The sequence below is a fragment of the Eptatretus burgeri genome, chromosome 1 (genome assembly GCF_056783735.1).
Source record: "Eptatretus burgeri isolate ZD-2024b chromosome 1, Ebu_testis_v1, whole genome shotgun sequence".
In the NCBI taxonomy this organism is placed as follows: Eukaryota; Metazoa; Chordata; class Myxini; order Myxiniformes; family Myxinidae; genus Eptatretus; species Eptatretus burgeri.
The window spans coordinates 2,893,007-2,916,340 of NC_140961.1; the positions used below are offsets into that span (position 1 = coordinate 2,893,007).

General features: G+C 48.7%; 1 protein-coding gene across 2 annotated transcripts in view; it reads left to right on the forward strand.

Moving 5' to 3' along the window:
• The first annotated feature begins 211 nt into the window (after nucleotides 1-211).
• Nucleotides 212-23,334, forward strand: part of LOC147033786 (uncharacterized) — a 58,154-nt gene continuing 35,031 nt past the window's right edge. For both annotated transcript variants that reach the window (XM_085870980.1, XM_085870972.1), the window contains exons 1-2: nucleotides 212-535; nucleotides 1,104-1,249. In XM_085870980.1, coding sequence (XP_085727106.1) covers nucleotides 227-535; nucleotides 1,104-1,249 — 455 coding nt within the window. In that variant the 5' untranslated portion in view covers nucleotides 212-226. The remainder of the gene's footprint in view (nucleotides 536-1,103; nucleotides 1,250-23,334) is intronic.

Here is a 23,334-nt window from a genome sequence, read left to right on the forward strand (position 1 = left end):
GAAATTTTGCTTTGAGAAAGTCGGCAGAGACCCCTGAGAGAAACCTGCTAACGCTCCAAACTCAGAACCAGAAGTCCAACCGGACATCCTTTTGTTGGCCATTGGTTTAATCCGTTCCCATTGCACTCGCTATCATGCGGTGCACATATGATTACCAAAAACATTGAGATGGGAAGGAAATACATAAAGTTGTTAGTTTGAAAACTTTTATTCATTCGACAACAGGATGTTGGTCGACCTTTTGCAACAAGCACAACTGAAATCATGCCGTCGATACTTTCTACCACATTTTGTAGATGTCAGTGAAATGCTCATTGTTTGCATTGTCTGTGTGCTGAGCTGTCTATCACTTCTTACCTTGCTGTGCTACCAGGTGGAGCAAGAAAAAAAACTGGAAGCAGACCTGTCATTCTCAGCATGGAAGAAGAATAAGAAAGTTTACTTGCAGGAACAGGTGCACCGAAGGAAGGAAGAAGAAAGAGAGGAGTGCGAAGCACAAAGAAAAAAGTCAGAGAACAAGGACGCTGCAAGAGAAGTAAGTTGCAGGTTTGGTGCACAATTATTCTTGTAAACATGCCGAGTCTCGTGAATCTTCTCTTTTTATTTTTGCAAATCTTGCTCATATTGGGATTGATGGCTTGATGAGGGTGACATGGTCACACGTAGTATGACCTTGAGACACTGACCGTTGTATCGGCCGATGGGTGTCCAATTGCAAATACAGTTTGAGAGAGTGAGGAATAGAGTGAACAGAGTCTGCTGAATGGGCTGCCGCCATTACCACCGGGCACGTTCCCTTGAAAGGTTTCTGTCTGACGGCCATTTGCAACAGAAAGTGGCTCCTGTAAAACGAAAATCAGCTAACAGCTTGAAACATGAGAATTCATCCTGCCGGCAGCCATCATGCCATTTTTTCCAAAGCTGGATGAGTGTGCAGAAGCTGCAAATTTGAAGGGAGAAGGCGACTGTGTGATTCGAGACAATTTTCAATAATTGCTCGGCACACGGTCACCCTTGGTTACTTCCCCAAACAATACTTTGCCGATGACGATGGTAAACCATTTTTTACAATGCATGAAGGAAAACCTTTATCTTCCCAACAGACATTTCAGGCATGGAAGGGAGAGAAAGACAGGCGGCTCAAAAACCTGCAGAGAACGGCAAGGGTGCAGGAACAAGAGAGAAAAGGCAAAGAAGACCGAGAAAAGGCTGTTCGAATGGAGGAAAAAATAATTGCTTATGAAAAATGGTGAGTGGTTTACGCATTAATGATCAACCTTTTCTAATCCCTATGATCGATCCTCATGACAAAGACGGTAACTCGATGGGAAAACCTTCAGGTTGGCTTGTTGGCCATTTCGATTTGAGCATTTATCTTATGATTCTGGGATCCCAGGATCAGATATCACATCCAACATAAAATCATTGTTCTTCTCAATGACCCTTCAATCAATCAGTCAAATGTATCATACCCTTGACAGAGTATCGATGCTGCCAAGACAATTCCTGGGCAGTGGTTTTGCCATTGCCTTTCCACTAATCACTCGGGGAAGAAAACTGGAATTTTTTTCAGGGTGCCGATAATAACTCGCCAACTCTTTGTGAAAGACACCTTGGGATCTTTAACTTGCTCCAAAGCCCCCAGTGATGGCAGATGGCTCCTCCAGTTTGGATGGCGGACGATGATTGTAAAACACCAGGATGACAGTTTCTAGCTGGGTGGATATTTGAACCCAGGTTACACAGCTCAGATGCGAGTATGCATACTTCTAATCTATCTTGTGAGCCTCCCCAAGCTTTGGACGTCCTCCTGTAAATTTGCAATTGATCACTGGTTTTGACACCAATACAAACTTTTATTACAGACCCCAGGCATCAAAAAGTTTTATATATATATATATATATATATATATATATATATATATATATATATATATATATATATATATATATATATATATATATATATATATATATATATATATATATATATATATATATATATTGTTGCGGTTGAGGAAATTCGCAAATCACCATTCAGGTCCTGAAGGTGAGATATCTCTGTAAGTACATGTGTAGTTAGCCCCAAACCCGTTGTTTCGAGGGAATAAATGTGATTCATTCGGGCTGCGACCCTTTAAGATAGCCGTTTTTTCTGTTCTATCTTTATTTTGAACCAACCACGTCTCAACCGCCATCACACAACAACCACCAACAGCAACGCCGCTTCACAACAACAACGCCAACAGCCACGACCTTTACCTTCACAACTCGCTCCCGCAAACATCGCATCGCTGCCATTCCAGACGTCGCCATGGCCGTGGGCCGGCGCTTTGGACCCTCCACCACCTTCGCCTCTCCTTCTGCGGCCATTCCGCACCGCTTGTGGGCACCGAGCATCAGGCTGTCCTGGCCTCGTGCGGGACGAGCGCCGAGCCGCGGGTGCAAATAGCGGCCTTTCCGAGGAGAAGTCGGATCAGGAATGATACACGCCCACTTCTGATCCGTCCAATCAGCAAGCGCGGGGTGGTTTGGCCCCGCCTCCAGGCGCGTCGGAGTAGAATCGATATGTGCGGGTTCGAGGATCGGGGGAGACTCACGCCCCTTTTTCTCCGTCCAATGGGCGAGCGTGGCTCCACCCCCGAGCTCGTTCTGATCCAGAAATTTGCATGTGGGTTCTCCTACACCGCGCCGAGCGCGGGGCGAATTCAGAGTTTTTTGGTCAAGGCGAGTTGGAGAAGAGTTGAGAGTTTTGAGTTGGAGAGAAGGTTGGAGGCAGTGAGTTGGAGTCAGGAAGGTCGAGGCAGTCAAGTCGGGTCTGGAGAGTGGCAGTCTGTCGGGGTTCGGAGTCTGTCGGGGAGCTGCAGAGAGGGGAAGCCTGGAGCCTGGAGCGCAGTCGAGGTGATTTGCTGCAGTCGGCTGAGGAGAATTTGGGAGGGGGACCGGATACCTCGGGTCCGAGGCAAGGAAGACGGCGGTCGGCGACGAGGTCGCAGTGGAGTCGCTCGTCGCGGGACCCAAGCAAGCCAGCTATCCTCTTTCCCCAGAGCATCAACAATTCCCCCCTTCCCCCCCCCCCGCGCTGAGATAGTGCGAAAAGGGGGCCCGTTCCCACCCCACTCCAAGCAGTGCCAACGAAACCCGCGAAGGAGCGCGGAGTCGGGGCACCGCCGCCACATTTGCGGCTCATCACAAGACACGGGTAGGATCCACCCGGTCTTGCGGCCCACAGGCCCCGTCTGCCCCCTTGTCTTTGAGGGTGGCCCTTTTCTTTTGCTTTTGAGTATATGTGTTGTTGGTGCCGTCTGTAAAGTAAAACTGTGTAAGTGTTGCCGTGTGCTCGCGTAGTCGGTAGTAGATCTGCATTGTTGTGTTTTTTGTAACATCTGCTTTTGGTGCATAATTGTTGTAATTGTATATGTGTGCTTTCCGTGTGCCGCGGAATAAATGTGCCTTATGTTGAACTGTTTTCCCGTTTCGCTTCGTCTTTTCTTTAATTGAATCTCCATTTTGCTTCACGTAACGGGGTGGTAGTGGGCTTAATACGCCCGATAATCAATCGGAACCGTCGAGGTCGACGATGACACCGCTCGGTTATCCCGATAGTACGGAACGGGTCGCTTAAGCGGCCCGTGTCCGGAGTCGACCTGCGGCGAGGTGCGATCGCCCGGTCTACCCTCCGTGTGGGTACTCAGGTAGGTCGAATTTGGCAAACAACCCTATCCCACGCGGGGGGCCAATTGGCACGATCGTGGTGAGGCCGAAAGTCCCACCCGTGACTAGTTCCCGGCGTTAGTCAGAGAGGGTCACGACAGAATTGTCCGTCCGGTGGGCGACGTGCCGCGATTCGAGTTACGTGGCCGCTCGCACGCCGGCGGGCGCGAATTCGCAACACTGGTGTCAGGTCGTGGGACACAAACCCATCCCCCTCCTCGCGGCACTGGTGTCGGAGAGCGGGAAAACGGGCTCTCCTGTCTCCAGCTAAATTCACGGGAATCGGTCCAGGGGTGAGAGGAGCGACCCCCGATTCCCTCCAAATTACGAGCGAGTTAAATTAACCCCTTACGAGAAATAAGGTGGCGTCTCAAGGCGAGCGGGTGTCGGGGCTATTAGAAATGAATTTAGAATGTGTAGAATCCATGGTCCAGGATGAAAAGCCCGAGCAGGAAATGTTGGTTGTGCAGGAACACGAACTCCCCCAACTGAACCCAGAGCCCGAAATAGGTGCGGCGGCGGCCTTGGTGTATGACACCTCCCCTCCCCCTCTCCGCCAAAACCCCCCCCGATCCTTGCCGAATCGGCTCAGCTGAGTGCACCCGACATGGCCCAGCTATGCGCCATGCTGGCGGCAATGACAGCGAGGATGGATACAAAGACAAATGAAATGAAAAACGAAATAAAAGGCATGAACAAGCAAGTGAACGAAATGAAAACGAATATGGAAACAAATGCGCAAGGAATGAAGGAAGAAATGAAAAAACTGCGGGGTGAGACGCAGAACATGGGCCGAAGCCTGCAGGCGGGCATGAAGGCAGTAACGGGGAGCTTAAAATGGCGATGCCACGTGTGGGAGCGAACGAGCTGGGAGGGGGTGCAACGGCTGTCAGGCCCGCAGTGGGGGCGGGTGACAAAATAATTTGGGGGGCGTGTTGGGCGAGACTGGTAAAGGTGACGGAGAGAGCAACAGTGACGGTGACCGAAAGGGAAAAAATAAATGGGGAGACCGAAACGTGTGAGACGAGACACGAGGTGACGACGGAAAGGAGGAAAGAAATAATAGTGGAGACACGGGAGATGGGAACGATCGAGGGAAGACTACACGGTGAATTGGACGGGGTTAGTGACGCACACACACACGCACACAAACACAGGGGTAGTGGAGGACAATGGGGGTGAGCTGGCGGACTGGGTGGAGACCCAGTGCGAGCAGTTGGATGGCCTCCTCCAGGAACGAGGGGAGGGAGTATGCCCCTTTGAGGCGAATCACGACCAGGTGGGTTCGGTCGTGCTTTGCGAGGTTGAGGGGACGAGTGCTGTGGACGGGTGCACGGAAAGCTTGGGGGGTAGAGAGGCCCCGGAGCCCCTTGTGGGGACACGAATCCCCAGTGTGGTTGTCCCGGTGTGTGTGGTGTCGAGGTGTGTGTTCACGAGTGTGGCGAAATGCGTGCTGCAACGCACGCATAGCGCGGTTGCAAGGGCGTGTGTGAGAGCGACTGGGTGGGTGACAAAGACCCCGTGTGTGGATGAGACCCCGTGTGTGAGTGGTGTGGTGGCGAGTGTGCCGCCGTGTGTGGATGAGACACCGCGGGCGAGTGCCCCCGCGTGTGTGAGTGGTATGGTTTATGTGAGGGAAACGGCACGAGTGAGTGAACGGCCGAGTGTGAGGGCGACAGCGTGTGCAAGGTCGCTGTGTGTAAGGGAGATGTCGGTCGGCATGTGTGAACATGCAGCCGCGTCTCCCGGGATGAGTGTGATGGAATGGAGAGTGAGTGTCGTGGCACGCGGGAGTGCGTGTGTTGAATGGAGACGACAACGGCGACGGAGGAACGAAAGCCGGGTAGCGGCTGTCGCTGTTTCGGAGACCGTGCCGGGTTCACCCAGCAGCGAGCGCGAGGTTCGTGCCGTGCAACGCACGAGGCCGCCACGTGCTCACTTGCGGGAGTGAAGTCCCGGTCCGGAAACGAGCGCGGTGAATGTTGCCGATCCCGCGACAGACAAAAGTTTAGGCAGGATTTCGGATTTGGACCGGACGGGTTCTCCACGCGGGCGTGTGTGTTAAGCTCCAACGGGCAGAGCACATGTGTTCGCGTGGGGAACCCCTCGAGACGTGAGGCTTGTGTTTTTTTTATGCGCCGGGTGACGTCATGGTTGCGTGTGTGGTTGGAATCCGGCAGGAGGGTGAATCCCTGCCGGATGGTACCGTCCAAGAGGGACGAGGGACGCGAACAGCTGCCATGACGTCACGCCACAGGTGCACGGCTGTGAATTGCCGCGCTGGTGCGCAGGTTGCGAGTTGCCGCGCTGGTGCTGCGCAATTTAAAAAAAAAAAAAACAGCAAGCCTCGCTTTCGGGTGAACAGGATTCCTGGGCAAGGGGTGGATGATCCCCCTGGCCTGGGCACAAGAAGGAAACTAGTTAGGGGGAAGGGTTAGCTTAGCTAGACCGGCTCCATGGGGCAGGGGTAAGTCCTCATGTGGCCCGTGGAATGGATTAGTTAGAAGGATTGTTCGTCAGATTTAGGATGGGAGATGGAAATTGTTTTTTTTTGGGGACATTTGAGGACAGTGACAGACTTTGAATGTGTAGAGGGGACGTAGTTTAGCTACGTAGTGTTAAAAGGAACGTGCTGTAGTGTAAGGGACGATATGGGAGCACAAGTTCGTTTGGGGAGGTAGTTAGAAGGGTGGCAGAATTCAGCGGTGTGCGTGTTGAAGAGTTGGTGAGTTGTGAGGTGAGTACATGTTGAGTGAGTGAGGCCAGCAGGTCTGTTTGAGTGGAGCGAATGGGGAATGCATGGTGCGATGAGTGATTGGGGGGAGGAGTGACTCCCGCCCAAGGGACCCCGGGGTCAGTGTAGAGTGAGAGCTGGGTTAGTTAAATTGAAAAATGGAGGTTGTTTTGTTGTTGGTGGGGAAGTCGGCTTGATACCCATTTGGAGGGGTGCAGGAGTCCTGTTGACGGGCTGGGAGCGTGGCTGCGAAAGGTGAGTATCGCTGAGTGGGTAACCCGGGCACCAGGCTAGTCGGCCGTAGTAGGCCAAGGGCCCATGGGGGGCTGGGATAGCGTAGTGGGCACGGGTGCTCCCACTTAGTGCGGGGGCCTGGGGCGCCATTAGCCGCGTGGGCAGTGTTGTGGGCACGGGTGACCCTCGGAAAGGGGCCCGGGAAGCCAGCCTGCCACGTGTGCGTTTCAGGGGAGGTGCCATGGGGGGCACTCCCCGGTGTTTATGGAGCTGGTAGGCTCGGAGGCAGTGTAGTGCCCGGGGGTGCCATCGTAGGGGAATCGGCAGAGGGTCGTGCCTGCCAAGGGGAGCCACGCGTCCCAGCCATGAGACCGTGTGAGGGCACGGAAAGAAAATTGGGGGGCGAGGCCCGAAATTGAGAGGACACCAACACAGGCGATGGGAATCTGGGTTTATAGAACCAATAGTTTAAGCGAGAGGCGCTTCTTAAAAGCCCCGGGGTAGTTTAACAGTAAAACGGTTAGGGTAGATTAGGAAGTGTACCCCTCCGCACCAGCCATCCCTTCGCTCTCGTTGTGGGCCGCTGGACCCACTTTGTGTTATAGATCGCTGAACTCTGGGGAGGCCATTCTGAGGCTTCGTTGGGCCTCGACACAGGACGCTAGCTCTCCCTTATTCCCCTCCGGGAAGGGAACGTAGGGGTTGGGAGTAGGCTAGGTGACAGGATAGGTTAGCCGAACAAGGACAGTAAAGGGGGTTAGGGGACTATTTATAGTGGGGAAGTAAAAATAAAAACAACAAAAAAAAAAATTAAGTTGGGGCTAAATTGGGGTTTGACAAATTAAGGGAGTGGGTATGTACAGTGACAGGCAAAGGCGATAGGTTGGGAGGGAGACCGTAGGGTCGGTCTGAGCCCGTCTTCCGAGTGGCCAGCACCACCGCACTCCCTCCACCAACCTCCACTGCAACGCAAAGGCCGGCCCACTTCATCGGCAGCTGTTGTTTTGCTGCAAGGCCTGTGCCGGCTGGATCGTCTGCAGCTGCTGTGCTTCAAGGCCTGTGCCGGCCAGTTCATCTGCCGGCTGTTTTTACTGCAATGGCCTTGTTCTGCAGGCTGTGGTTGCCTGCTCACCTTTGCCATGCCATGCCAACGGCCCATGTTCACCAGCCCCCATTCAATTTTGCTTTGCCCCCCCCCTGTTCATTGCCATGTGCGCCAGGATCAGAAAGCAACAGTTTGCAAGCTGCAAGAACTGCCCTGTTGGCAGCTACAACACGGGCCTGCAGTGGCGGCCCGTGCACCGTGTTTGTGTCCATCCATCCATCCAATCATCCATGCATCCATCCGTTGTGTTCATTGCGTGTGCCACTTGAGCTGGCACGGAGACTGCGTTTGTGCAGCCCGTGCACCGTTGTGGTTCACTGCGTTCATTTCAAAAGGGGAGGCCTTGGACTGCGTTTGTGCAGCCCGTGCACCGTTTTGTTGCTTGCGTCAGTGCCCGTTCAGTGTTCTGCAGGGACTGCCTTGTGGGCAGCCGCACCAGGAGACTGCGTTAGTGCAGCCCATGCACCGTTGTGGTTCACTGCCTTCATTTCAAAAGGGAAGGCCTTGGACTGCGTGTGAGCAGCCGGCCACGTTCCCTGTCACCTGCATTGTTTGAGCCAGAGACTGCATGCGAGCAGCCTGGCTCCCTGCCAACTGCTTTCTTTTTGCAGAGTCCATTGATCCTGGGCCATGGTTTTGTGTAAAATTTGTAAGTTAAGGTTAAGATGTACTGTAAATATGAGTGCGCCCCCGGCTTGTCTGTCTTAGCGCCGGCAATTTTATTTAAGTCGTCCGTGTGAGTGGGTTTGTTTAGTTAGTTACTCAGCCCTCAGGTTATTTATTTTGGGGACACGAATACCATGAATGTCGCACTCAGCGATCTATAGGTAAAACGTACTAGGGGAGAACTACACATGATGGCACACGAAAATTTGACGACTCGGGACGAGTCTGTAAAAAGGGGAGGGGGTAGTGTTGTGGTTGAGGACATTCGCAAACCACCATTCAGGTCCTGTAGGTGAGATATCTCTGTAAGTACATGTGTAGTTAGCCCCAAACCCGTTGTTTAGAGGGAATAAATGTGATTCATTCGGGCTGCGACCCTTTAAGATAGCCGTTTTTCTGTTCTATCTTTATTTTGAACCAACCACGTCTCAACCGCCATCACACAACAACCACCAACAGCAACGCCGCTTCACAACAACAACGCCAACAGCCACGACCTTTACCTTCACAACTCGCTCCCGCAAACATCTCATCGCCGCCATTCCAGACGTCGCCATGGTCGTGGGCCGGCGCTTTTGACCCTCCACCACCTTCGCCTCTCCTTCTGCGGCCATTCCTGCACCGCTTTTGGGCACCGAGCATCAGGCTGTCCTGGCCTCGTGCGGGACGCGCGCCGAGCCGCGGGTGCAAATAGCAGCCTTTCCGAGGAGAAGTTGGATCAGATACACGCCCACTTCTGATCCGTCCAATCAGCAAGCGCGGGGCGGTTTGGCCCCGCCTCCAGGCGCGTCGGAGTAGAATCGATATGTGCGGGTTCGAGGATCGGGGGAGACTCACGCCCCTTTTTCTCCGTCCAATGGGTGAGCGTGGCTCCACCCCCAAACTCGTTCTGATCCAGAAATTTGCATGTGGGTTCTCCTACACCACTATAAAGCGCCGAGCGTGGGGCGAATTCAGAGAGTTTTTCGGTCAAGGCGAGTTGGAGAAGAGTTGAGAGTTTTGAGTTGGAGAGAAGGTTGGAGGCAGTGAGTTGGAGTCAGGAAGGTCGGGGAAGTCAAGTCGGGTCTGGAGAGTGGCAGTCTGTCGGGGTTCAGAGTCTGTCGGGGAGCTGCAGAGAGGGGAAGCCTGGGGCCTGGAGCGCGGTCGAGTTGATTTGCTGCAGTCGGCTGAGGAGAATTGGGGAGGGGGACCGGATACCTCGGGTCCGAGGCAAGGAAGACGGCGGTCGGCGACGAGGTCGCAGTGGAATCGCTCGTCGCGGGACCCAAGCAAGCCAGCTATCCTCTTTCCCCAGAGCATCAACAATTCCCCCCTCCCCCCCCCCCACGCTGAGATAGTGCGAAAAGGGGGCCCGTTCCCACCCCACTCCAAGTAGTGCCAACGAAACCCGTGAAGGAGCGCGGAGTCGGGGCACCGCGCCACATTTGCGGCTCATCACAAGACACGGGTAGGATCCACCCGGTCTTGCGGCCCACAGGCCCCGTCTGCCCCCTTGTCTTTGAGGGTGGCCCTTTTCTTTTGCTTTTGAGTATATGTGTTGTTGGCGCCGTCTGTAAAGTAAAACTGTGTAAGTGTTGCCGTGCGCTCGCGTAGTCGGTAGTAGATCTGCATTGTTGTGTTTCTTTTGTAACATCTGCTTTTGGTGCATAATTGTTGTAATTGTACAAGTGTGCTTTCGGTGTGCCGCGGAATAAATGTGCCTTGTGTTGAACTGTTTTCCTGTTTCGCTTCGTCTTTTCTTTAATTGAATCTCCATCTTGCTTCACGTAAAGGGTTGGTAGTGGGCTTAATACGCCCAATAATTAATCGGAACCGTCGAGGTCGACGATGACACCGCTTGGTTATCCCGATAGTACGGAACGGGTCGCTTAAGTGGCCCGTGTCCGGAGTCGACCTGCGGCGAGGTGCGATCGCCCGGTCTACCCTCCGTGTGGGTACTTAGGTAGGTCGAATTTGGCGAACAACTCTATCCCACGCGGGGGGCCGATTGGTACGATCCTGGTGAGGCCAAAAGGCCCACCCGTGACTTCCCGGCGTTAGTCCGAGAGGGTCACGACAGAATTGTCCGTCCGGTGGGCGATGTGCCGCGATTCGAGTTACGTGGCCGCTCGCACGCCGGCGGGCGCGAATTCGCAAATATATATATATATATATATATATATATATATATATATATATATATATATATATATATATATATATATATATATATATACATATATATATATATATATATATATATATATATATATATATATATATATACATATATATATATATATATATATATATATATATATATATATATATATATATATATATATATATATATATATATATATACATATATATATATATATATACATATATATATATATACATATATATATATATATATACATATATATATATATATATACATATATATATATATATACATATATATATATATATATACATATATATATATATATATATACATATATATATATATATATACACATACAGTAGACTAGGCGTAAGTCGGCAGCGTGTAACTCGTCACTTCGCCTAAGTCGGCAGCGTCAAAAAGTCCCGAATTTATCCAATGTTAAATCGACTTACAGACTTTGAATAAAGTCTGTAAGTCGTCATCTCTAAGTCGTCACTTCGTCTCAGTCGTCAGATGTTGTCCGTTCCCGCATAATGGAAACTCAAGTAAATTACCACGCCTAACTCGTCACACGGAACTGCTGCCTCGTGGGAAGCCCGATTTCATGGAATTGTGATGCACGGGCTGTTTATAACTGCACTTCGTTCAGCTCAGTCAGCGCGCCGTCCCACATGCATCTGAAGAGGTAGACAGGCTGCGCAATGCAGTCTCTGGCGAAGGAGTAAAGGATCGATCGAGCTTAGTGTTGAAGTCCGATCATGGTTTTATATTTGCTTGTTTTGTGCATCACCACACTCACTTTCACATAGGTATTGAGTGGTAGTCATCACGATGACTGTGTCATGTAATTTGTCGATGGTATACGAATTTTCATTCCATATGAAAACTCATTCTACATTCATTCCAATGAATGAATTCTAACAGCCATTCATTCCACATTTATCGATGGTATTTGAGTTTTCATTCCATATGAAAACTCATTCCCCATTCATTCCAATGAATGAATTCTAACAGCCATTCATTCGACATTTGTCGATGGAATATGAGTTTTCATTCCATATGAAAACTAATTCTACATTCATTCCAATGAATGAATTCTAACAGCCATTCATTACACATTTGTCGATGGTCATATACCATCACCGATGGTACACGAGTTGTCTTACAGTTCATTATCTTTACTTTTGATAAAGTAATTCATGAATTCCATCTTTGCTTGATCACTTTCCAACTAACCAATGAACCCCCACCTATGCCCCGAGGATTGTGTTTCCCTTTTGGTACAATAGCCGGCTTCGAGATTGTTGCGCCCTCTCACACGTACGTGTCCAGGCCAAGCGCGACTTCATCCTTCACCCCACAGTCATTATGAATGTTCGCATACGTGTAAGTCGTCACATGTCTAAGTCGTCACTTTTTTCTCGTTCCCGATGGTGACGACTTACGCCTAGTCAACATATATATATATATATATATATATATATATATATATATATATATATATATATATATATATACACATACATATACATATATCGAGCAAACAGTTTGAAATGGAGCACCTCACCACCAGTAGAGCATTTAAATTGCATCAAATGTGGCAATAAATGGGAATTCTTGCTCCCAGCTTGCTGTGTCGCCGACAGAAAACGCCATTTGCAGTTTTTGCCTCCTCCATCCCGACCCTGTTAAGAATCCCGTGCAGCATGGGCAACTTGCTCGTTGATTTAAAGAAGCTTTGTAGATGTGAATATTTTACTTTTAAAAACTTTTGGATGTTGTGTGCAAGAGATGGGACGTTGTATACAATTTAAACATTCTTTCAGCACTTGTGTTAACTTTAGATCTTGATGTTTTATAACGAGATACAAGTGGAGGCTTCTATCATCTTGACTTGCCTCCGAAGTTGTCAATATCAGGTTAAGTTTATGCCTCCTCGACATGTGGAAGAAACAACACTAATTGATGACTGTGTGTGTGTGTGTGTGTGTGTGTGTGTGTGTGTGTGTGTGTGTGTGTGTGTGTGTGTGTGTGTGTGTGTGTGTGTGTGTGTGTGTGTGTGTGTGTGTGTGTGTGTGTGTGTGTGTGTGTGTGTGTTGTTCATAAAAAAAATAACATTTTCTCTGACAACTCTCCTACCTCTCTCTGTCACTGTCACTGTCTCACTCTCCTACCTCTCTCTCTCACTGTCACTGTCTCACTCTCCTACCTCTCTCTGTCACTGCCACTTTCTGTCTCTCTCTCTCTCTCTCTCTCTCTCTCTCTCTCTCTCTCTCTCTCTCTCTCTCTCTCTCTCTCTCTCTCTCTCTCTCTCTCTCTCTCTCTCTCTCTCTCTCTCTCCCTCTCTCTCTCTCTCTCTCTCTCTCTCTCTCTCTATCTCTCTCTATCTCTCTCTCTCTCTCTCTCTCTCTATCTCTCTCTATCTCTATCTCTATCTCTATCTCTATCTCTATCTCTATCTCTATCTCTATCTCTATCTCTATCTCTATCTCTATCTCTATCTCTATCTCTATCTCTATCTCTATCTCTATCTCTATCTCTCTCTCTCTCTCTCTCTCTCTCTCTCTCTCTCTCTCTCTCTCTCTCTCTCTCTCTCTCTCTCTCTCTCTCTCTCTCTCTCTCTCTCTCTCTCTCTCTCTCTCCCTCCCCTCCCCCCCTCTGTCTCTCTCTCTCTCTCTCTCTCTCTCTCTCTCTCTCTCTCTCTCTCTCTCTCTCTCTCTCTCTCTCTCTGTCTCTCTCTGTCTCTCTATCTCTCTATATCTCTATCTTATTCTCTATCTCTATCTCTCTCTCTCACACACACACCCCTCTCCTTCAATCCTCCCCTTTTTTCTCTCCCCCTTCTCAGGTCAGGCCAGATCAGATCTGTGACTTGCTCCAGGTATCATGTAAACCTGCACTAACCTATTCCATGGTCTGGTTGTCAGCGACTAAACCGTCTCCCCCACCAGGTTTTCTGGTGAGGAGGGTGTTTGGATATGGACACCCAGCAGGATTAACAACAAAACCTGTCAAAGGGCGGAGGAACTCCTTGTGAGCCAACGTCCATCCATATCTAGTGCCCAACTGTGTCTGCAGACGTCCTCCTGCAGTTGGGTTACTTCTACTGAAGACGTTGGTTGCAGGATTTGCACTATGGCCACCATAAAACCCTTCATTCCGCAAAACATTCTCGAAACATTAAAATATCTGAAAACGCACTTTGTGGGAGCACCTCCTGTGCAGCTTCCCTTCACAGGGCAGCTCACCGGATAACGCAATTGGAGCAAAGCCTTCGGGACCCCCAATGTTTGATGATAGGAGGGAAACCACGGGGTTAAATTCCCGGTTCAGATTGCGGGAGAGTGTGTCGGAGTGGTGCTGAGGTGTCATCCACCAGACGGCGGTCTCCTTGCGTTAACCTGAGGCGGTCCCTTCGGGTGGGTGCCTGGAATGTCCCATCCCGAAGAGAGGATGATCACCTCTCTCTGTTATCATCTGAGCTCAAGCGTTTGGACATCGGTATTGCGGCGAGATCATGGCGGGTGGTTACACCTTCTATTGGTGTAACCATCGCTCTGATGGTTACCATGCCCAAAGAGTTGATGTATCTGTGTCCAATGATAATTGAGATAATACCTGTCAACGAGCGTATTATGAGACTAAGGATTTGTCACTCCTTGGGTGTCATTTCCCTGGTCTCTGTTTATGCTCTGACTGAGGCGAGTGATCTCACCATGAAGGACACATTCTATGCCACGCTCGAGTCTGTGGTTGATCAGTGCTCCAGGCGGGATACACATTCTATGCCACGCTCGAGTCTGTGGTTGATCAGTGCTCCAGGCGAGATACACTTCTAGTTTTCGGGGATGTCAATGCATCGACTGAAACTGATAGGGATGGTTATAAGACATATGTTGGTCCCCATGGGTCTGCAACTGCGAACCAGAATAACACTAATTTCCTCGAATTTGAAAGAAGTCATGGACTTAGGGTGGCCGGTTCATGGTTACAGCGCCCACAAGCTCATTGCTGAACTTGGTATTCCAATGCTGGCGGTGTGGCAAAGGAGATTGACCATGTGCTTGTTGATGGTCGCTGGAGAATGATGCAGAACTGCAGGGTCTACTGGAGTGCTCAGTTCCTCCATACCGACCTCCGGCTTGTTGTAGCAACTCTTAAGTTGCACCTTAAATCCAGGAGAATGGTACCATCCCAGACTCGGCTGGCTGTTGGCAAGCTCATGGATGAGAGGGTCGCTGAGGAGTTTGTGAATAAGCTGAGTAGAGATCTGGGGGGTCGAGGTGCTTTGGGAGATCCTGAAGAGTTGTGGAGTGCCTTCAAGACCACCATCCTTGATGTTGTTGGTGGATGTGAGGCGAATGTTCGCCTCCTGTAGGGCGAAGAAGAATTTTGTCTCTCAAGGGACACTGGATACCACTGACCAGTCGCAGGGCCAGGCGGAATGGCAGAGCTGAGCTGTTCAGGGAGCTGAGGCGTAAAACTGTACGTGCGCTTAGGGTGGACAAGGAGGTCTATGTACGAGGATTCTGTGAGCGGTAGAGTATCATGTGTGGTCAAGTGATTATCATCCTGCTTACAGGAGAATTCGTGCATTGCGTTCATCCAAGCTCATCCCTCGGTGTACTGCAGTGAGAGCAGAGGGAGGTAGGTTCTTGACAGAGGAGTCCGAAGTGAAGGCCCGCTGGGCCGGTTATTTGAGCGGTTGTACCAGGCTGATCCACCGGCTGTCGAGTTGGACGTCAGGGCTGTTACAATCACTGTTGCTGACCTTCCAGTCAACTGTGGTCCACCTTCGTTTGTGGAAACACAGGCTTTGGTGAACCGGTTGAAATGGGGTAAAGCTCCAGGGATCTGTGGCATCCATGCTGAACTTCTCAAGGCTGATGGAAATGCTGCACTCGTGTCATTGAATGCAGTTCTGTGATCTGCCTGGAACAGAGGCATCATCCCAATTGACTAGAAGAGGGACCTTGTTGTCCCTCTCTGGAAATGGAAGAGTGATCACCAAGACTGCAACAACTCCCAAGGGGTGATGCTGCTCTCATTGTCGGGCAAGGACTTTGCTCGAATAATTGTTGATAGGGATCGCCACCATCTGCTTGAGTAGCAGCGTCCAGAGCATTCAGGCTTTACACCAAAGAGGTCAACGATTGACCGTATTCTTGCTCTTCGGGTCCTCACCGAATGCAGACGAGAGTTTCGGCAGGGGCTGCTTGTAGCCAATGTTGATCTCTTTAAAGCGTTTGATTCAGTGAATTGGGATACCCACTGGAGGATTCTTGGTCTTCGTTGGGTGCCACCAAAACTGATCGATCTGATCTCTGAACTCTACTCTGGTACTGAGAGTGTTGTGAGATGTGGTGATACCATCTCTGACTTATCTCCAGTTGTTACTGGAGTTTGTCAGGAGTGTGTACTGACCCCACACACTTTTTAGCACTTGTATGGACTGGATTCTAGGAGGATGTCAGAGAGATCAAGCTGTGGTGCATCATTTAAGAATGTCAAGATCTCTGACTTTGATAAAGAACATGATGCAGTCATCTTTGCGGAGACTTTCGATATCCTTTTGGGGGCCCTCGAAGGGCTGAATGAGGAGTCGGAGCTGCTGGGATTATGGTTTTCCTCGGTCAAAACTAAGATCCAGGCTTTCAATGACATCTTGGATGCTGCTGCCCTGTCTGTGCCTGTTTGTAGTCAGGATATTGAGGTCGTGGAGAGATTCACTTACCTTGGCAGTGATATTCATGTCTCTGCCGGCTGTGAGTCAGAGGCCAACAGACGTCTGGGTCGGGCCTGGGGAGTCATGGATTTACTGGATCATGGGGTGTGGCGCTGCCGGTACCTGCGCGGGAAGATGAAAGTCCAAGTCTTCAGGTCCTTGGTACTTCCAGTCTTGCTCTATGGATGTGAGACTTGGACTCTGACCAAGGATCTGAGACGGAGACTAATTCCTTTGGTACCAGGTCTCTTCGAAGAATCCTTGGCTATTGCTGGTCAGACTTTGTGTCCAATGAGCGGTTGCTGATAGAAACTCAAATGAGATTTGTTACCTGCATAGTCTGTGAGCGTCAGCTGCGGCTGTAGGGACATGTGGCTCGTTTTCCTGACGCTGATCCTGCTCACCAGATTCTCTCAGCGAGGGAGTCTCATGAGTGGAGGAGGCCAGTGGGCCGACCACGTGCTTCGTGGTTGCAGCAGGTTGATCGGCATCTCAAGGAGATGGGGATTGGCCAAGCATCTGCCTGGGGGATGGCCAGAACAAGCAAAAAGCAAAGATGAAGTTATCAAGAGTAACCTGGATAGGACTCTGTTTTCAACTGCTACTGCTCTACCCTCAAACCCATCCAGGCGCTGCCATGTGAGCCTTAGTTAAATAAAAAAAGAATAATAAAAAATCAAAACGTACCCAGATCAAAAAATAAATAAATTCTGGTTGTCAGATCATGCGTCCGATCATGTTGGAATTTAAAACATATATTCCCCATCACTGCGAGATCATAATTTTGAAGCTTCACATCGATTGTTGCAGCAGTTCAAAATAATTTTACCTTCGCAAACTTTGTTGCGAAGGTTATGTTTTGATTGCTGTGTATTTATTTATTTATTTGTGAATGTGTGTGTTTGTTTGTTTGTTTGTTATTCGCATAACTCCAAAAGTATTGAACTGAATCGCAGCAAATTTGGTGGGATGATTGGTTATTATCCGAGGACCATTTGTTTAGATTTTGGGAGCGATCGGGTCAAAGGTCAAGGTCAAGGTCATGAAAAGGTCAAAATCGTCTTTTTACCAGAGCGCGGTCAATTTGTATCCAATTTGCATGCAACTAATGCCAAAATGTTCAGAATTCAATGCCCCATCTTGTGATATGTGACATGGCACAATGACGTAATAACCCTTATTAGCGGTTGGGAGTCAAAGGTCAGGGGGGGTCACGACATTGCAAAATGTGCGGTTTTAGTCATAACACGGTCAATTCTTATCTGATTTGCATGAAACTAACACCAAAATGTTGACTGTTCTGTTCCCCACACTGTAATACCAATTACAAAATTAAGAGTACAAAGGTCAAGGTCGAGGTCATGAAAAGGTCAAAATCGTCATTTTGCCATAGTGCGGTCGATTTTTATCCAATTTGCATGCAACCAATGCCAAAATGTTGTAAATTCAATGCCCAATCTTGTGATATATGATATGACACAGGAAATTTAATGTTTTTAAGCCATCATAACACATGAGATGGCAGATGTGGTATGGGATTAAATACCCTCACAATCAATGGTTTCTGGGGAAGGGGGGGGGGCAAAATGTAGCGTTGACGAAGGTATGCGCTCTCCTGAGTGCCCGTTCTCGTTTATTAAATATTTCCCTTCAATCCAATATGGCTGCCAAACCATGTGACCGATCATTTATTCATGAACATCCAGGTATCCCCAAGGCTTGGGGAGCATGTATGTTAAGTTTCCCCTGGATATGTCCAGCTTTCTGGAGAAGAAGATTTTTTATAGGTTTTAGGGTAAATCCAATGTGGCTTGCCAAACCGTGTGACCTATGACATTACAGGTGGGAAACTTTTTGTTCCTAATGGATAGGCAGTCATACCTGTCAAGTTTCTCATCAATCTGTTCATCCGTTTCTGAGAAGATTTTTGAAGGTTTAATACACATATATGTATATATATATATATATATATATATATATATATATATATATATATATATATATATATATATATATATATATATATATATATATATATATGTATGGAGATAGAGGTCCAACATTTCTCCTTTTTTCCAAGGTGGCTGCCATGCCACATGATCTATGACATCATATTAATTATCATTAAAATATTCTACATGAGCAGTTGCACCTGTGGTGAAAATTTTGTGTCAATCCTACAAGCGCCTCCAGACAAAAGGGAATAACAAAATGCAGACGGACATCTGTACGCACATGCGGGACCGATTGCTGAACCCCGCTTTTTGCTTTGCGAACCTGGGCTAACTACGTTTGGATGAAGGTGTGATGTGCAATTCATGATTGCCTATTGATGTCCGACTGTTTTTACCAGTTGTTTGAAAAAGGCTGTCTACTGCCTGGCCGCCCGCCCCTCCGAGCCGGGCTCGAGGGCGAAGAGCAGTGTCAATGTGGATTATCTGTGCATGTGTCGAACGGCACCAACCGTCTGTGCCCACGTACTCTCAAACTAGGTCGAGCTTCTTTCAAATCAAGTTGTATGTCCGGCATATGCTGTCTGGTCGCGGCGTCCTGTTCGTGCATACAGCGGGAGAAACTAATGATATTGCCGGGCCCAGCTTGGATTGGCGACCTGCCAGTCTGCACATTGTGCTCATTTTGCCGAAGATTATACCAAAAGATCCCCCATGCTTGTTATGTATTGTGGCTTTTGTTTATCACGACGATGGTCGATTCAAGGGAGGATATTATATGGAAATAAAACCCCGTGATATTCTCTTGACGATTTGGGAAGGAAACATTTCGCATCTTGTACAAGGAATTATTTGGAGTTTGTGCATTTACACATTCTGAGGAGTAAGGTACGTGCAGGAAAAAAAATAACAAACCAACCTGTTACCTTCGTTCCCTCATTTTCACCATGGGATTTGAAGCCACAGCGTTTTGGGGGTGGATTTACAGACTCTTGAAAACACCGATAATTGAGATTACACAATGAATGAGCAATTTTTCGTTGTGGAAGGCTCCCGTCTGGTTCGACAGAACACATACATGAGGTCGGTAAGAGGACCGCATGAGGCAGGTGGCACTTTTGAAAAGAGGAAGGCTGGGACATTTGGAGCCTTCTGTGGAAAGCTGCTGGAGAAGCGCCATTTTGCCTGCGTTTGCACGTGTTGGTGGAAGCACTTCCATTCCGGGTTCGACAGGGATCATCTCTGGCCCAAGCTGAGTATCAATGCAGTGAAAAAGAGGGGGGGGGGTCTTTTTATTTTGGTTACCTCTTTGTCTGTATTTGTGTCCGTGTGCGAGGCCTCGACCGTTGGAGTTATTTATTATTTATTTATTTATTTTTGTATACATTCTCGAGGCTCATATGAGAGCTAACACACAACGCACAGCAAGGGGGGCATGAGACAAGAGGTGTGAGAGAGGGAAGGACCAAACAGTGGGGAATAGAGACATTAGATCTGTGGAAGGGAGTGGGATGGGGTGGGGTACACGGAGTATACAAGATTGACAATACAGGAACTTTCAGGAAGGAAAGCAGGGAATTTGAACGAGGTGCTTTTGGGGTGGATTAATGGGGGTAGAAAAGTTTGAGGATTTGGATGGGGAACGATAAGAGGTGGTGGTGAACAGCTGTTTTGAAGGCCTGGAGGGAAGAATGAGATTGAACAGGTGAGGGAGTTCATTCCAAAGGTGGGGGAAAAGAGGAATGAAAGAGTTAAGGTGAACAGTGATTTTGGTGATTTTACCAGAAGGGGGTTGCTGGCGGACCTTGAGCACCCTGCGGAAATATGGGGGAGGGGGGCGGACATCTCGTAGAGAGAGCAGGAGGGGGGGCGAGACCGTAGAGGAGACGGTAGAAGACAGAAAGACCACCGACCTGCCTGTGGTGAGGCCCAAAGACTCAGCCTCACTGCAGGATATACCAATTATCCTAAATGCTTTCGTTTCTACATCGTGAAGCCAAGAAAGGTGAGGCAGAAGCACCGGCCCAGAAGGGAGAGCAATATGACATCAGGCTGCTGACGAAAGCTTTGTTTGTGGCCAGAAGCTCAGGTGGGCTGAGAAAGGACTTTGCACGACGGAGGATTCCCAGTCGGCCACTGGCTTTGGAGGCCAGGTTGGAAATGTGGCTTTCCCAGGAAAGATCATGGAAGAGAGTGAGACCCAGAAGCTTCAATGAAAGGACTTCCTCCATAGGATTGTTGAGAAAGTAGATGGGGGGGGGGGAGGAGAGGAGGGGGTTCAAACGGTCTTTTTGGAGAGACATTGTGAGAGTGTGAGATTTGTCAGGATTGAATGACATGTTAAATGTGTTGGACCAGTTTGTGATTTTTTTTTCCAGATGTGCAGAGAGCGGAGAAGCTGATGCTTCCTGGTCTGAGAGATGACAGATGGTACGGCAGAAGGTGGTGTCATCAGCAAAGAGATAAAGAGCATTTTCCAGAGAGTCGAAGAGATCATTGATGAAAAACAGAAAAAGAACAGGACCCAGTTAGCTGCTTTGAGGAACTCCAGCCTGGACGGGAAGAGGGGATGAAAGAACTCCATTTAGAGCCACACGTTGGCTGCAACCGGAGAGGAAGTCTGCAAGCCATGAGTGGAGATTGCCTTTGATACCATGGGAAGAGAGTTTGTTGAGCAGTGCAGGGTACCAGACCGTGTCAAAAGCACGTGATATGTCTCGTGATATGGCTCTGATTTCATGTCTGGCATTGAGGACCTCCATCCATTGTTGGGAGACTAGAAGCAGCATATCCAGGATAGACCAGCTCTGAAACCAAACTGATGATCAGAAATCAAGCCAATGAAGAAGAGGAAGGATTTAATGTCTGAAGTGATGATGGATTCCATAACCTTGCTGATGACTGGGAGAAGACTGATTGGTCTGCAGTTTCAGGGATCTGTTTTTGCACCTTTTTATGCAGGGCAGTAATGTTTGCTGATTTCCAAGAAGGTGGCAGATGACCTTGAGCAAATGATAGGGTGAATAGGACAGAGAGAGGGTGAGCAAGAGCAGCAGCGCAGGTTTTAGGACACATGGGCTGATGCCGTCTGGACCGGTTGCAGAATCTGAGTCGAGGTTTGACAGAAAGCTCTCCACTTTGTCAGAAGAAAAGGACACAGAGTCCAGGGACAGTTGGGTGTGACTGGATAAAGTGGGTACAGAAAGTGATGGGTTTCGGACACAAGATTTCGATGCAAACACCGAGTTTCGGCATTCGGCCTTTTCACGTGCGGTATCAGCAGTGCGGCCATTTGAGGTAAGGCAGAGGAGGGGGAACATACACCAGAAACAGATTTGATTAGAGACCACCAGGATTTGGAGGAGGGAGAGAGGTTTGAGAGTTCAGACTTGAGATTAGAAAGATGTTGTTTTCTGGCTCTCCTGAGGGTGGACTGGGTTTTTTTTTAATTTGTAGTTCAGAAATGCGACGAAAGACATTTCTTGAGGGATGCAATAAAAGTGAATTAAGAGAATGGAGAGAAGAAACATAACAGTTGGAATTTTTAGACAAGGTATGAAAGAGAGGTGGAATTGAGAGCAGTCTGTTGAAATAGAAAAAGAGTAGTGAATTATGATACAGTAATGAGAACCATACATGTGAAAGAGGTAGTTGAAGCATTATGAGAGACCGTTTTTATTATTATATTTTTGAGAGGGATTGCATAAGATTAGGAAAAGGAAAGGTTGAACAAAAAAAATTGTGTGGTGAATGGTGAATTTCGGGCAGTATTATTTATTTCACATTATTGTCTTTGCAAATATTTGTGTATGTGCATTAAATGTTTTTACTTTGAAGAAACTATTCGTGTGATTGTCATGGGTTCGAGCATTAAACCCCTTGTGTAACCACTCCATTCCCAGGGCTCTGCCACCGTCCGCCATGCCCTTCGAGCCCATGTTGAAATCTCTATCGTTCAACGTGTCCGCCTCTGAGTAATAAGGAACCGCTCGGCCGTCCCCGGAGGTTGTTCGGTGTTCACCACCCGTCACCACAATTTGGGTCGGGGGGTTAACCTGGGCCAACCAACTCCATGATATATGTATGTGTGTGTGTGTGTGTGTGTGTGTATATATATATATATATATATATATATATATATATATATATATATATATATATATATATATATATATATATATATATATATATATATATATATATAGTGTTACGGAAATGGCCCTTAGTAGGCTACTAAATATAGGATTATCTCATATCCCCCATTAAATGCATGTTTAGCCAGGCTGTTCGGTAAAATGGACGTTACATGTGTGTCGGGAGCTTTCACAGGCTGTTATTTGTTTGTGCAGTGGTGGTGTGCCGAGGGCTTCTTCTTCCTTCCTTCCCCTCTCCGGACGAGGCCCCGCCCAGTCGGCTGAGAGGGAGTGGCCAAAAAGAGGAAGTAAAACTTAGGGGAGGAGTTTTGTCGGCTTTGTAAAGGGGAGGAGCCGGTGGGCAGCGAACGAAGACCTCTTGGAGTAGTTAAGTTCTGAAGAGAAGTACAAAAACTGTAGTCGGCTTTGAGGCCACGAGCGCCGAAAAGAGGAAGTGAAACGAGGGAAGTACAAAAACTGCAGTCGGTTTTGAGGCGTGCGCCGGCTTTGAGGTGAGCAGAAGAAGAAAAGTGAGTGGTGCGATCGGCAGGGAGAGGACCTGGCTGCTGTGCGAGTCTGGAGTCGGCTTCGAGCGGAGGTCATCGACAGGTTCAACCTGCGTCTAACGCCGGAGCCTCTGACTGTCCCGACTCACCTCACGGCTCGACGACGTTTTGGAATCCCGTGGACCCAGGCTGCCGGAGCCCGGCACCCCGATTTGGCCTTGTCTGGTGAACAAGCCAAGCCTGGACTTGTATGCTGGACCTTGAGAGAAATCAGCTGAAACCCATCGTCGATCTGACGGTCTGGTGCAGTCGACCTCGCGGGGTTTGAACGCGCTGAGGCTGCGTGCGCGGGCGCTGCCGGGAGCAAGAGTACGACGCCTCCATTTTGCCACGTGGCGTGTTCGAGCTTGGGG